At 40.5% G+C, this 15,806-nt stretch overlaps 1 protein-coding gene across 1 annotated transcript in view; it reads right to left on the bottom strand.

Moving 5' to 3' along the window:
- Positions 1-15,806, bottom strand: part of LONP2 (lon peptidase 2, peroxisomal) — a 38,334-nt gene that overhangs the window by 2,971 nt on the left and 19,557 nt on the right. The window contains exons 11-14 of the mRNA XM_069026601.1: positions 15,285-15,418; positions 6,673-6,815; positions 1,588-1,795; positions 279-469 (exon numbers count right to left, since the gene is read on the bottom strand). Of these exons, the coding sequence (XP_068882702.1) occupies positions 279-469; positions 1,588-1,795; positions 6,673-6,815; positions 15,285-15,418 (676 nt within the window). The remainder of the gene's footprint in view (positions 1-278; positions 470-1,587; positions 1,796-6,672; positions 6,816-15,284; positions 15,419-15,806) is intronic.

The raw sequence follows: 15,806 nt of genomic DNA on the forward strand, positions 1-15,806 counted from the left end.
AAGACTTCGAGCTTTCCTTTCCAACTAGACATTTTCATGTATTTTCCCAAAAAGCCACATCAAGGCTGGCTTTAGCTTGAAAACCAAAGCAGAGCAGTGGGGCAGTCCTGCAGCAGCCTGGCCTCCACTGGCCTCTTCCAACTGCAGCAGCAGCAGACTGCATTGCTACTAAGGAATGATCCAGCAAGACTCTGGTTTTCTAAGTGGCTATTAACAGATTTTATATCCAAAATAGGGAGAATTAATACAATTTAGCTTTCTTCTGAAACGATGCTTACTGGAAGAACAAGGCCTCTTAGTGTAATTTCTCCTGTCATGGCTACATCTGAGCACACCAGCCGCCCACTGAAGAGTGAAGCAAGACAGGTTACTATGGTAACACCAGCAGATGGTCCATCTTTTGTGACAGCTCCAGCTGGGAAGTGCAGATGGATGTCAGTGTTGTCAAGGAGATCAAAACTTCCAGAAGCTTAAGGAAAAAAAGAATGGTTTGAATGTTAAAAATCTAAACCCATTTTGTTCCCTGTCTTTATTCTAAAAGCCCACCAAGAACTAAAAGCCTTGGCACTATTTATTAACAGTAGGCTGAAAAAAACAACACAATATTGCAGAGGCCCAAGGAAAAAACAAGAAACACCCAATGAGCTTTCCTACATCTATATTCCTAGAAAAAAACGGTAACATGATAACCAATAAGCTTGGCATTTGCATGTGTTGGGAAATTGAGAGTAGGGATTAATGTAGAAACCAAGGAATTTCTACATAGAATTTTTATGTCCCAAACCACCAATGTCAATGCTCAGAGAACACTCCACAGAAACCCACAATCATAATAAAGTGAAACTTCCATTTATGTCCTTTCACCTGTAATGAAGTACATGGAGTGTAAACCAGAGAGGTAAAGATGCACACAGGTAATGCCTGCAGCATTTCATACATTAATTCCATTGTGGTTTTAAACCTATCTATAAACTTCCACAAATAGTGACAGATACTGGTCAGTTATTTGCCTGATAGCAGATGATCAATCTAGAAAGCACATTTCCACAAGTCCTGGGAGGTTCAAACAAAAAAGAGTTAAAATATTCTTGTCCAGAGTCCTATTGCACTGCAGTTCCACAGCTGCCATACAAACCCAACATTTTCAAAATACTAAGCATTATTACAAAAACCTTTTAACAGAACCTGTTAGGAAAAACTACAGACTTCCATATCTGTCTGCATCACAAAAGTGCTGCTGGAAAGCTTGAGTGTAACAATGAGTCAGAGGCAGCATCTGCCACAACCAAGGAGAAGCACCTTGGCACTGAAGCTGTCCACAACCTTCCAGGCTACGGCAGGGAGACACAGCTCGTGTTCTGCCAGGCCACAACCACCTTGGCTTGGCATCAGCTGGGAAAGAACTACACAAAGGCACTCTGGAGCTGATCCCATCCTCACTGTAGCACTGATGGCTGAAACCCTTACTGCGATACCTAATTCCACAGCGAGTAACTGACACTGTTACTCAGCAGTGTTACCATGTGCTGAGCTGCTACCACCCAGCTGCAGGGCTGTAGCTGCCCTGGAGCGGCCCTGCTGCCCCACCGTTGGTGAGCTGGTATCTCTTGGCATTGCTGCGCAGCCAGCTGATGGCCAGGTGAGCCGACTCCTTCATGACGTCCCCCAGCTGCCCCGTCAGGGTGAGCTGGCCCTCCCCGTCCATCCGGCTCGCTTCCACAAACATGATCTCGCCTCCCAGGGGGGTCCAGGCCAGGCCTATGGCCACTCCTGGCTGACTGAGGCGCTCAGACACCTGAAGGGAAACACAGGACGCAGTTTAGGAAACAGCCATAAAAAAGACATCGCAAAAACAATTCAATAGTTGGCTTTAAAACAACTGCACCCATTAAAACACAAAAGTTAAGCCAAGTGTCTAATCTCTTATTTTTTAATTTATTATTTAATGCAGCAGTAGTTCTGGATATGTGTAAACACTAATTACACAACAGGAGCTGTCTGTGGCAGCTTAGCTTAAGGCCATGGCAAACACCTGGGCATGTCATTCTTGAAATCTTCCCTGCCCCCAAATGCACTGTAAGCATCTTTTTCTTCAAAGGACCAAGTATTCAGTCAATTCTGACTGAATGTTTATGTGACTTAACCCATCTGCTGCAGTGTGTTTGCCCTGACTGTAGCTCTGGTGACAAAGCCAGTTCTGCTCCCCAGTGTTCCCTAAAAGCCTTTTTAAAGGCGGTGGCACTGCCTGAGCTGTGGCCAGACAAGCCCCCGATGTTGTTCCCTGCAGACATTTACAAACGCTTTGGAATAGCAGAAACACAAATGTGTTCCCAGGCCAGGCAGAGGGGACACCTGACAGAGTCCCATCAGGAATTACAAGCAGCCAAGCAAGTCATCAGCTCCACTGGCAGCTGAAGCCAAGGCAGCCACACAGCCCTTTCTCCTGGTTCTCTTGGGGCTCTCCCTTACCTGTGCACTGGCATCAACATCCTGCCATTTGCTTTCATTAGCATGATTTAGCAAAAAAGGCTCTTTCTTTCTCTAGCATTTAAGAAAATTGCACAGAATAGTGTGTTTCACTTTTAAGGTATCAAAATACTTCATCAAGCATTTTCAGTTTTGCTAACATCAGTTTCTATATTCATTCCTGTGTGTTATTAGTTACAGTGATTTACTCTGATTATTTTAGTAACTGCTTAGTAACTCAGGTCAATGAAGTCAGTTCATCCTGGTCACACTGAAATCCAACAACACTGGAACATTCCCCTTTGCACTGGAGACAATGGTGTTTTGGCAAACCACCATGGTTTCAAACACTTCAGGTATAATGAACAAAATTAACTGCCCACACCCTCTCCCAGCCCTAAGCAGCCATCAACAAGGTTTGTCGGTTTGGGGGTTTTGTTTCAGTTTTTGTGGACTGGACTCTGAATCAGTTGAAAACAGTTTAGAGACTGTTTGAAAGCTCACGGGCAGAAAACAGCAAATGGGACAACAAATCAAAACCCAAATGGTTCTAAAGACACATCACTTAGCACAAGCTCCCTCCTCTATGCTCAGACTAAGCAGGTACCTTCTCCTCCCTTCACAGGTCAGTTGAGATCTGGTAAGAGAAACTGGATGTACAGTAGGTGTTGATCACCTTTGGACCATTGTTCCTTGCATTAACTGGTACCTCCAAAGCCAAGCAACCTCTCCTGCTGTCCTGGAGAGAGACTGGATCACCCCTGCTGCAACTCCTCAGCTGAGCCTGTACTGAGGCCTGGTGACAGTCAAACATGGCAAATGCCCTGGCAGCTTTGAGACCTGGCTACAGAAAATCCCCTTGAAAATCCCTGAACACACCCAGAGCCACACAACCCCCAACACTCAGAGGAAAGCACATTGTACTACATTTTGGACACCCACAAAGTGTTACAGGGAGCTCCACAAGACTGAACCGTTCCTGACACCTCTGAATAATTTCTTCTAACCAAAACTCTGATGAATTTAAATTAGAAAAAAAATCCTTTTTTGCATTTTCTAAACAACTTCAATTAAAAATGACCATTCGAATCAGGTGATGACTGGCCATGTCTGTTAGATGATGAAGGTGTCACTGACCTACATGGAGTCTTGGGGTTTGAAAATTTTTGTAGATGAGACCGACCCAGCTGTGATTTAGCTGTACCCTGAGTACATGAACATCCTGTCAGATGCATTTTAGCTGTCTGGACACTGCAAAATTGAAGTCTTTACATTCAGCACAGTCACTTATTTTAAAATATTTCAGGTTATCATCTGCAGTTTTGGAGCTACACTAAACCAGTGTGATGGACAAAGAGCTGTTAAGTCCCTGATTGACAATGGGAAGATGAGAACCAGTTCAATCACTTGCTGGCCTTTAGCATGCTTGTTTTCCTTCCACAGGTTCTCCCAGCCTGACTGTATAAACCTTTTTTTCTACTCTTCTGATTCATTCCCTGGCAAATCACTGCTGGCAAAGCACACTAACAGTGGCTTCCCTCTGAGGGCGGAGGATTTCCCAGAAATATCACCACAAGACTGACAGTTCTTAGATAAAAATGCCAATCTAAACCTGTGCTTTGGAAAGGCTTTGCTTCCAAAAGACACCCTAATTTTTTCCCCTAATTAGAGTTGTGCATGTCCCATGAAACAGAGCCATTCTTTTATGGCATCTACACTTTTATTTCCTAGAATAGGCAATTTCACTGACCTACAGCTTCTGTCCCTTCAACTTCACTCAAGCTATGAGGATATAAACTAATCCCGATGGGCCTTCCTGTGGTGCCAGTAATGTTTTGTTACTTGAGCAGAATTAAGGGTTGACAGAAAAAAAAAGCTAAAAAACCCCCCAAAACCCAAACTAAAATACAAATAGTTCGTTACAAACCCACCAGATATGATAGAAACCCTTTTCCCCAAAAGTGTGCTGGGCTGAAATATTTCATTAAATCTTTTACACTTTAAACTGTCAAGATTATTCTTTCAAAGCCTCACTATGTGATTTATTCCAACATTTGTTCTGTAGGGAGACAAATAAGATAATTTGTTTGTGATAAATGAATTAATCCAGCAAGTAGGAGCTGATTATTCTGTCATGTCTTCCTGCTGGGAGACCTGTGGAGACAATAGCCAAGCAATGCACTGGAAAGGTGAAAGATGAATCCCTGTGTAAGGAATTCCCTGAAGGACAACAGATCAATTAAGTCATGTCATGTTTTCAGTTCCATTTGCTCAGCCTCATGCAGGTACTGACACAGTGGCTGCCTCTTCTGTGTCTTTTTTTCAGCTGCTGATAAATGGCAAAATGCAGGCCCAGGGTGAAGCTCTAAGGCCAGACACAGAGAGGAGACACAGCCTGTGACTACAGACCAGCAACCCACAGCAGCCAGGCTCAGACATCTGCCAGGCACAGGAACTGTACTGCTTGAAAGAATCTTGGGGGGACTTGAGAAAATTCTAAGGAATAACAAGTTAGTTGGGAAAATTCCTTAAAACAGGAGTTACGTTGTTATCTGAACTATTTGCATGGAAAAAACCGAAGTGTGTACTGAAAAATATTCACTTATTAATAAATACAGCAAATAGTACATGAAAATAAATCCTGGGCTGCTTGGGGAATTGATCTGTGTGGATTCATCTCTACTTCTATTTATGCACTGAATTTGCCTTCTAAACACAGAAATGTTAAGAAAACCTTTTGATACAGAAGTCACAAGCTTCAATCAGTCTTACTGCTGTTTACATAGGCTAGCTTACCTGCAAATTTATGGCATCTATTGTGGACAATAAACAACCCACAAATGAAAATCCCCACCCAGCACTCCTGTACTTGTATACTTGAAATTAAGAACCACACTTTAAAAATTTGACTTGCACTACTTAATCTGTAGAAAAAAGACAAAATAGCAGAATATATTTTCCAACGCAGCCACACTACCAAATTTAAATGAATAATCAACTCCAGAAACAAAACTGAAACCAGGCAGAACACCTAAGAAAAGTCCCATATTAGCACTGAACTTTTAAATTTGTGTGATCTTACTGTTGGGTATAGTGGCTTCTGAGAGCTGGAAAAAACAAATGTAAGTTGCTGACAATTAAGTCATTTGCCTAAAGAGCAAACTCTTCTAATTTCTGAAAGCAAAAAGAAATAAATCACCAAAGAACCCATGTGAATAAATTCAGCCCAGTCACCAGGCACTGGCCTTTTGGTCATTTATCTTCCTTGTTTCCCATTTCCTCCCATTGTTCCCATCACCATCCTCTGTCACAATCAATGGCACTGTCTCCTTTTAGTTTGTTTCCTCATTTCTGTCTCTTCTTTAAGAATCTCTTCCATGATAAAATCTTCACATCCAAAAGCCTCAGTTCAGGTCTAGAAACTGACTCATTCCTTAACAATCATCCATTTTCTCCTGCTTCCCCCATACATCTTGTCCCCTTTTTGTTCTCCAAATCCCACTGGAAGGCTGGTCCTCTGATTTAGGAGAAAAGAATTATAAGAGGAAAGTTCTCAGAAACAGAGCACAGCTGCAATGTCACTGGTGAAATGAGAATCCCAAACTAACAAACTACTTTAACTGATGGCATTTCCATAGAATGGAGCAAAATACAGATGGGGGAAAGCAAAAAATCTGAAATATGCCTACTTGAGGAACAGAGCTGGAGGTGCCTGACTGATCATAAAGCATTTTAATAGCTAAGAGTCACATTAACCTAAAGAATGTCTGAGAACTTCTGGTGCAAACTGAAGTCATTTTAATACCCAAAAATGCTGCCTGGCTTTAAGGAGGTATGTGGGACAGTCCTTAGCACAGCTGCTGCAGAAACAGGATTCCTGGGTTCTACTTTTGGCTACTTTCCCAAGACCACCAAACATCCCCCAAACAAAAGCAAAGTTGTTTCAAACTGAAAAAACACCACCGCATTCTTAAGCACTGCTGCAGGAACCTTTCCTAACAGAAAAGTCAGGGCACTTTGTTATTTATGTACCCTGAATTAAAAGGAAATAAAAACTTAGGGTGAACACACACTTTGTGGAACACGAAGGAACACAGTGCTGTTAGTAACATATTTTAAAGTTGTTAACATAGTACAGACTCAGTCAATAGCAACCATCATAGCAGCCAGAAAGAGCGGTCAAGCAGAAACAAATGAGGATGTTACCTCCATGTCATACATGGGTGGCCCCAGGATGTCTTTCAGAGCATGGAAATCAATTAAAATCGGCATTTCAGGTGGCAGAGCCAGGTCAGCTGTGTCACTGATGGATTCTGGTTTGGCATCTTCTGTGACATGTTCTTTGCAATCTAAGGGAAGAAAATCTAATTTAGGATTTGTAACAGTCTTTCCTAGACAGAGGAATTTTTAAAAAATCGTGACAGAGAAAAATAAAATATGCAAAGAAATGCTCAGAAAGTTCAGGAAAATGTGCTCCAAACATCTTTCACAAAAATCTTGTCAAATTAAAGATAATATGGCACGAAATTTAATTATTAAGACTAAATATGTTCTAACTGTTCATCAAAGATAAAATTAAATCTAGAGCACTGACAAAGATGCAACTTATCAGCTTAAGTGCATTTTTAACTAATTCAAATAGCAAAACACATTAGGCTCATTTAAGACTTTGCACTTTTCACCAGATTTGTGCAGAAAACCAGTATTTCATAGAATCAGAACGGTTTGGGCTGTAAAGGGCTTTAAAACTGATCTTGCTTCAAGGTCTTGCAAGGACACCTTCCCAGGTTGCTCCAGGCCCCATCCAACCTGGTCTTGAACACTCTCAAGGGATGGGGCAGCTTCTCTGGGAACCTGTGCCAGGGCCTCCCCATCCTCACAGGGAAAGATTTATTCCTGCAGGAGGAATCCTGTGCAATGTAGTGTTAATAGAGAACGTGGAGCTGAACAGGGCAATTCTGACAGTGCAGTAACTCCTGTTCTTTTTATGTGTGTTTACAACTGTGCCCCAGCACAGAGACCACCTCCAGTGCAGCCCCTGCAGCACAGACTCTGATGTGACACTTTTCATGTTGCTTTTTTCTCCTATGACTTTTATGGCTTTACTCAGTCATAGAAGGGTTTGGACTGCAAAGGACCCTTAAAAATCATCCAGTCCAACCCCCATCACAGGCAGGGACACCTTCTACCTGCTCAGGCTGCTTAACTCACAAAACTGACATCTCCTGTCTGTTGAACAGCCAGCTCAGAACACAACACCTACAGGCCTTGTTCAGTGGAAAAACCTCAAACAATTTCAGTGTAACAATCTGTGGCTTTTGTCTTTAAATACTACACACACACAGAGGGCTCTGTTCTTTGTTGAGTGAGATATTGCTAAGGTGTCACACTCAATAGCCAGTAGCAGTAAAAAATTCCTCCAGGGTCCAATTATCAGGCATTTTCAGAGATACCTACAGGCATGATACACTCTTCAGGAAGGGCTATAAACCCCCAGCAGCCTGACACTTCTGAATGCAATATACTCAAGCGTCACCTAGGAGGGACCACACAATTAAAGCAATAGTTATGGGTTCAGAAGTGGGCTCTTCCCTTCCTTCACTTACAGCATGATTGGATTTTTTACCTGTACAATGGCTTCCTTAGCAGAATTGCCTTCAAATTTCTGTTTTCTCCTTCTGTACAAAACTGAACTGTAATGGGAATCGTGTCAATGTTGAACTCTCAAACCCAGCCTGCTGTTTGCATGACTGAGCTCAAGAACCTGCACATCACTTGCAGGGGCCAAAACTGTGCCTTTACCAAGGGACTGGGACAGAGGGACAATGCAAACAGGGAATCATTTCCCCACAGAATCTGACCCAGGTGCAAGAGGTTTATTAGCATTTCTCAAGAGCCCTAAGCAGCGTTTCAGTGAAACATGTATCAGAAATGAAGACTACTTGGACAAGCCAGCTGTTTCTAAGGCTCTGTGGCAGTTTCAGGGCAGTGCCTCCCTGCCCTGGGGCTGCCCCTCAGGCACACACAGAGTGAAGACATTTCTTCCCACCCCAAACAGCAGCCTAACACACATCTGAAGTCTGTATTATACAGGAATGTACACTGAGCTTCAAGACTCCTGCACTGTGTTTTGGACCCAAATATGGGTTGCTTACTTTCCTTGAATTCTTTCCAACTGCAGTTTGCAAAGAAACTTCTGGATCTTCCTTTGCACATCAATGCATGCACAGTAACTGAAAATCCATGAGTTTAAACAGAAAAACACAAATCACTGATCTAATCTATTTACTATAATGTGAAGAGATGGTCAGTGGTGCAATAGTAATTCTCAGGATGGATGAATGAGGAAGTCTCCTTTCACAAGATACAAACTATCCTGTTATTATTCCTGATATATAAAGGCCTTTTTACAGATGATTTTGTGACAGTGCAATTCTCACTAATGCCTTAATAGAGTACCAAGGAAAACATTCTACATCACTATTAAAATGACAGCAGCAACTCAGCTTTTATTCAGGACTCCAGTCTAACAGTTCTTATCCAACAGCCACTAATCTTTCCATTGTACAACTCACTGCTCCATGGCAAAATCCCATTCCCTTACTGTAAACACTGCCTTAGTCAGATGCCTCCTGTTGTTCCAGCACGTCTGTTTTTGTTAAACTACTATTTTTGTACATAATAAATTCAAAGACAAACACTGGCAAGTCTAGGAAACATAACACTGCAATGCATGCCATTCTTGCAATTCAGACTGCAATTTCAACACTATTTGATAATCTGAGATACAATTCATATTTCAAAACAAAATTGAGTTTAAAACCAGTTGCTTTTGTTCTATTCCAAGATTTTACTGCCTAACAAACACAAACATATTTATTTTACCTATCTGTATACAGCTGAAGAGACAAACTCCTCATATACAAATCAGGGAATTTGTGGACACCTGCCCTATTAAAAAAATCAGAAACTCTTGAGTTGATCTAAGCTAATGAGTAGATGCCATTTTATAATCTGTAACAGTAACAAACTCCAGACTTTTTCTAAAAATGTTAACCTAAATTCTGGCATTATCTAATTTTCTATAAAATCATAAAGTGATGTCCCAAAATGCAATTACAAACACTAACTTTTTCTGTGAAGGAAAAAGCCATCTTTGTTTATCATCTTTAAACAAGTACTGACCATGAAGAATCTCTAAAGATTCATAAATAATTAAGATTTCCACTAACAATGACAAATGCATGTTCTCTACCTACCCCAGACTAATAGCCATAAACCACAGTTCAAGCTAAATGACACATTTAACAAGACAGGTAAATTCAAGTTTCCAGAAACAGAACTTCTGGTTAGGACAGCAGCTTAAGCAGTTTGAGATAAGTTGGCAAAATAAACTAAAAGGTCAAAAAGTGCCCTTAGCAGAGCTCCAAGCAGCCCTAGAGGAACCACCTGCTGCTCCTCTATTACACGTCTGCTGACACAAAAGCAGCACGGTATTGAGTTGTTTTAACATTTAAAAATTGTAATACTAAAAATAAACAACAACACATAGCCCTCCCCAAGTAACCAAAAATAAGTTCAAAAAACAACCAACCCAAAAAAGAATATGTTTGTAAAATTTTCCAAGCAGAATCTGCAGCTACTCAAAGATCACAATGTTCCTCAGGAATCTGCCTTTGCAAGTTCCCAAAATAAAACGAAGTCTCGCATGTAAATACTGGATTTTTTAAGAGAACTGACTCCTAAGTAAACATACTGACAATGAACTATTAAATATCATTAAAGATTTAATCTTAATAGACATTCAATGGCACAAAGATTTAAAAAATTAAGACTGCTACTTTCTTCTAGAGATGCAATGGAAATGAGAGAATACAAAAGCCTAAAACTTCCTCAACATGTAGCAATTTCTCATCTCCTCATAAAACAGATTTAAATTAAGCACTAGCAACACAAGTCTTAAACCCAAAGATTTCTAGCCATACTTACTGACCAAGACAGAAAAATAAAAGCCTAACATTTTAAAGCAGTTTTTAACATAACACATTCTTATTTGCTGAATTGCTATGAAGAAGTATGAAAAAGGGCATCACAGCATGACAGGAAAGGTTTCAGGTTTGTGGGCAGTTAAAGGGAAAAGAACATGTCCTTTCTTTCTCATCTGATTTAGCAGCAGATCCTTCAGCAGACAACAGACTCTGAATTCTTTTAGCCCCTCCAAACTAAAAAACCTCCCAAAACTGCATTTAGATAGAAAAGGATGGGATTGCTCTTGCTGACAACAGTTCACATTCAAAGCTAGTCATAACATGAAACTGCACCCTAAAAACAACATTCCACTGTCAAACTTAAATCTTATGCACCAAATTTTTAGGAAGTGCTACCTCCACAAGATTTTCTTTAGGAAGGAAACAATTTCCTGGGACCCTAATCCTGTTAACACTTATTTATATGCTTAAATTTAATGCTCTGTGCATTTTTCCCCACAGCATCAGAAAGTTCTCTTTCCACAAAATTATTACATTCCATCACGTGTGATCTACAAAAACATTGCGTACTTGAAGCACTTGAATTTGAGGTGTTCTTGCAGGAATATTTAGATAAATTAACATGAAAAAAAATAACACTTTAAAATTAATTTGTATATTAACCCAACCTCTCTGAACATTTATGCCTTTTTGACCTCCTACAGAGAAGTCATTCCAAGGAATTTTCAGACAGAGCCCACACTGCAGCCTGGAGAGCTGGGAAGCTCTCTAAGGTCAGCAGAGCTGAGCTCAGACCTGAGTACCTGCAGTCACACCACCCTGGGACTGATGGTCATCACATTTCATGTGTCAGCTCACATTGACAACTGCAGTCAAACTTGCATTTAATTTAAAACCAAGTGTTTCATCCACAATTCATGCACTGTATTGCTGGGCTATGGAAATATTTAAGTATGTTCAAAGCCTTGGTTTCAACATAAATCCAATCCTCATTTCATCACTTTTAGTTATGAAATATTACCTGTCCTAAATCTTCCTTCGGGCCTGAATTAGAGAAACTGTTTTTCACTCTAGGTTTCAACTGTTGTATCATGATACGATGCCTTAGTGCACAGTTGCTGCATTGTATTCTCAAGGCAGTTGCACTAAAATAGGAAGGAGAGTTTCACATATTTTTGTGACTCCTAGAATTTCTTCTAATTGTCAAAAGACTTGAGGAGTGTCTCATAAATCTTAGACAGTGTTTCAGTGAAATATCAGATACCATTACTGTACACAGGGATGACTCCCCAGAGAGCTGTGAAAAATGACTGCACTTGCTTCTGCTGAAGTTCCCTGTGCAAAGTGAAAACCTGACACAAACTAACACTCCTGCACTCACCAACTTCTCCAGAAAGCTCAGGAGGCAGAGGAGCAAGGAAGGCACCACAAAGCTGCCTGTGCATTTCAGTGCTGCATTTCTGGGAAGTGCTAAACCCAGCCTGAGAGAGAATCTCCAGCTCTGCTAAGGCAGTACCCTCCCTTCCTAAAGCCCACTGCCAAACAGTGTCAAAAGCCTGATCTTTACAAAGCCTTGAAAACAGGTGCTCGCCTTGGAGTTAATAATCTGATTTAATCAATGTAATGGTGGAAATTCTGTGATTCTACCACCTAGCGTCCTTAACTTTTACTACAACCCACGAGCCAGAAAGCATTCAGCTGAATAAACACAACAGACACCGAGGTACTATTTGGCTATACTATGAATCAGGTATAAATTATGTTTTAGCAAGCAAGGCAAGCCTGCAGTCTGCCCTCTCCTACACAACTCAAGGCATACCAATGCACTAACTGTAGAGTCTCAATCTCACATCAGCAACACAAATGTACAAAGCAAAAATGAATTCTAGGTATTTTTGATAGATAAAGAAAAATAAATTCAAGAAATAATTCTAAATGAAACTATTAAGGGATGACAACTTGATTAACTAATCTTCCAGAGTCATTCATTATATGAAATAAAAATTCATCATCATGATGCACAACTGCACAAACGTCCACTAATGAACAGGAAAAAAAAATGCCAAAGAAATCAAGTTAGGCTACAAATCCCATTATTTGCATCAACTTGCAAGTATCTGGAGATATTTATAAGCTTTGTTTTGAACACTTAGTTGTTTTCAACGGACAGAATGAAAATAAAAACGTCTTTTAAAAGGCTCCGACTTCTCATACACTCCCAGCAAATGACACACTCTGCTAAAAACACACCAGGGTGCAAGCACAGTATTAGTACAAAATAAAATACACTTTGCAGACTGCACCATTCCGTACCAAGTCTTCACAACAGCAAAATTTAACTGTAGAGACACCTGTCCCTCAGACTCCCTTTTATTAATACAGCTTTTTCTTATGGACAGTTTTCACTCCAGAAGTACAAAGGTAACTCTTTACAGCACATGTCTTTCTTACTGCAAACTGGGTAATGCCAGCATTTTCCCCCTTTTGAAGCACTTCGCTATTTTCACTTAGCTTTGGTAAGTTGCAAGTCCAGTACTAATTTTAACAGTGTATAATTTTAACAGTGTAAATACCTAAGTTGCAAGCACAGCGCTAATTTTAACATGGTAAATAACTCTCTCAGTGGACTAAGATGTCTAATACAGTTCCTTTTTGTTACTTGCCTTAATAATAGTGTTTCTTCTTACAGTGCCCTGAGTTGTGCTCTGAACCCACCTCTCGTTTATTTTGTCCAAATGCTTGAAGAGCAGAACGACATCTCTTTTTATTCAGCAATTGCATTAGACATCTTAAACATTTTAGACACAGCTACCTACTTTCAAAATATGACTTGTCAAAATTACTAGCCAAAGGGTGCAGTAGCCAGGACACCTGATACTGCCTGGTGCTGGTGAACTGGGCCAGCACAGCCCAAAGGCTCAGCGGTCACATTCACAAAGAGACCACAGAAGCATCAACAAGTCAGTGTTTGACTTCACAAAGTCCATCAGAGCAGAGAAGGTAGAGAACACACACATGATGTAAAAGGAAAGCATTGGTAAATACATCTTAAAACCTCTGCCTTTTAAGTAAATGGGATGATTTAAATTGCAGGACCATTCACAGATTCAGTCACTGCTACTGTGAGAGCTCACTGACTTTATGCCAAACATTCAGAGAAAACCAAGCTGAGCCTGCTTAAGCAAACACAGCCAAATGCAACCTTCTGATACTGCAGTTTCCACAGACATTATGGTGATCTTAGAAAACTCAACAAGGTAAAAGAAGATTTACTTTTCAGAAAGGAAATACTAAGCTACGGAAAAAAGGCAAGGTAAAGCTGAAAGACTGTCAAGAAACAGATTCTCAGAGACAAATTATGTAAGTTTTTACTGTGAGTAAAACTCTTCTTCAAACACCCTTCTAATCATTGCCATTGCTTGTAAAAATATCCCTTGTATTTCCTCCCCTGGGATTTACTCTCTGAAAGGGGCAGGCACTGTCAGACCTGTTTGCTGCCTTGTTTTAAAGGAACAGATAATGAGTCTCCTCATTTGTCTTCCTCCAGTCCAGACCAGACCTATTCCAGATGTACAGATGCTAGAACCTAAAGGATTTTTCCACATCAACTCGATTGGGGAATATTTCAGAACATCAAACCAACAGGGCCCTGTTCAGTATTTTAAGTCTGTGAGTATCCTGCAGCAAAAGCAAGCAGCCATCCTGCAGTTTTCAGTTTCCAGGATCCTCTGACACCCAGTTGTTCTGTGACAGACTGGCAGAACTTCTTGTCATCTGAACTCATTTCAGTCTTTAAAAAACAAACTAATGAAACACCCAACACCCTGCTTGCTAGATTTTATTAGATTAAGGGCTATCCACATTTCAGAAGTTCAACCTGAGGTTTGGGGTTTGTCCTTTCACATTTCTAATGTACCTTACACTGAGGGCTCCTGCAGACATCCAGTGCTGTAATGAGCACTGTGGAGCTCCAACAGGAAATTGCTGTGTACAGGAACAACCTCCATCAGCACCTGGCTGGAACAAAAGCACAGCCATCTACACCCTCCATCATAACTTTCACCAAACACAGTGGGGATGTTCATTTTTATTAGAGAGAACACTCATGGGGGGATGAAAAAGGGAGCAGTCACCTGCTGTATGCTGCACATGAACTGGATATAGGCCCGACTTCATCCTTCCCTCTTCTATTTCAAGACTAGAAAGAGACCTACCTTACTGGTGAAGCAGTTACCTTGGTATTTTTGCTGTTTGAGAATTTTGTGTTTAGCTTTCTTTCTGTCTGTTGGATGACTGGGAATGATAAAACACTGTCTGTACACATGGTAAACAAGACCAGACTGAGGATGAGAAGTCACCAAAGCTCTGGGAGACTTTGAATAAGCAGAGTCTTAAAAGGCACATAAAAATAATTCTAATTTCAGAGCTGTTCAAGCAGACAATTTTTTAGTGTAGAACAAAATAACCAGATTGCGTTCTGAGCTCATAGGAACTACAGCCATGCTTAGTTTTTTATTAAAGACAAGAAGTGAAAGATTTGCATTAAATAGCCTAGGAAGACATACACAAATCATAACTGCATCCCTAAGATATGAAACAGATGCACTGAACTTCTCAATTACCAACTTAGCAGGCTGAAAATACTCAACTTATGTCCTAAGTCTAATTCAGCACTAAAACTGCACATAATAATAATGTCACGCTATCTGCCATGCTTTTGAAAACAGAGTCCTTAATGAAGAATAAAATAGGAGAAAAAGTTGCTAAATTAGCTTCCTAGTGACTACATTAGAAGTTCCCTTTTTAAAAAAACATGCCAAAGATACACACCTTCTCCTTCCCCCACTTCAGCACGATCTGGCTTTGCTTCTTTGTGCTGCCCTTCTGCCACTTTCACAGCCACTGCTCTGCAAATGGCTCCCAGCTTCCGATCCAGGGCACGGACTCCTGCCTCCCTCGTGTACCTGTGACAGACAATGGCTGTGCTGGGCTCTCCTTTTCAACAGAAACACACTTTCCTACTAAACACACAGCCAAATAAAATGGGATGGGAAAGGCACTGAAACCTTGGACTACTCTAATAAATAGGAATACAGTAATTTGTTTTCATCAAAGTAATTGTGGTTGCTGATAAAATTGTAGACAGACTACTAAGTGGGAAGACATGACTAACAGCTGGTGCTAAACTTTCATGAAATGCTAAACAATGTCCAATAGCTCTGAGTTCTTCTTGGATGCATAAAAATTAGAAGGAAGAACTATTTTAAAACTTAAAATATATAGTTCACTGGAAGTTGAGGAACTGTCTGTAAAAGAATTTTTTGTTTTAGTCTATGAACTAAAAAGAAGCAC

The sequence above is a fragment of the Aphelocoma coerulescens genome, chromosome 11, assembly GCF_041296385.1.
Source record: "Aphelocoma coerulescens isolate FSJ_1873_10779 chromosome 11, UR_Acoe_1.0, whole genome shotgun sequence".
NCBI lineage: Eukaryota > Metazoa > Chordata > Aves > Passeriformes > Corvidae > Aphelocoma > Aphelocoma coerulescens.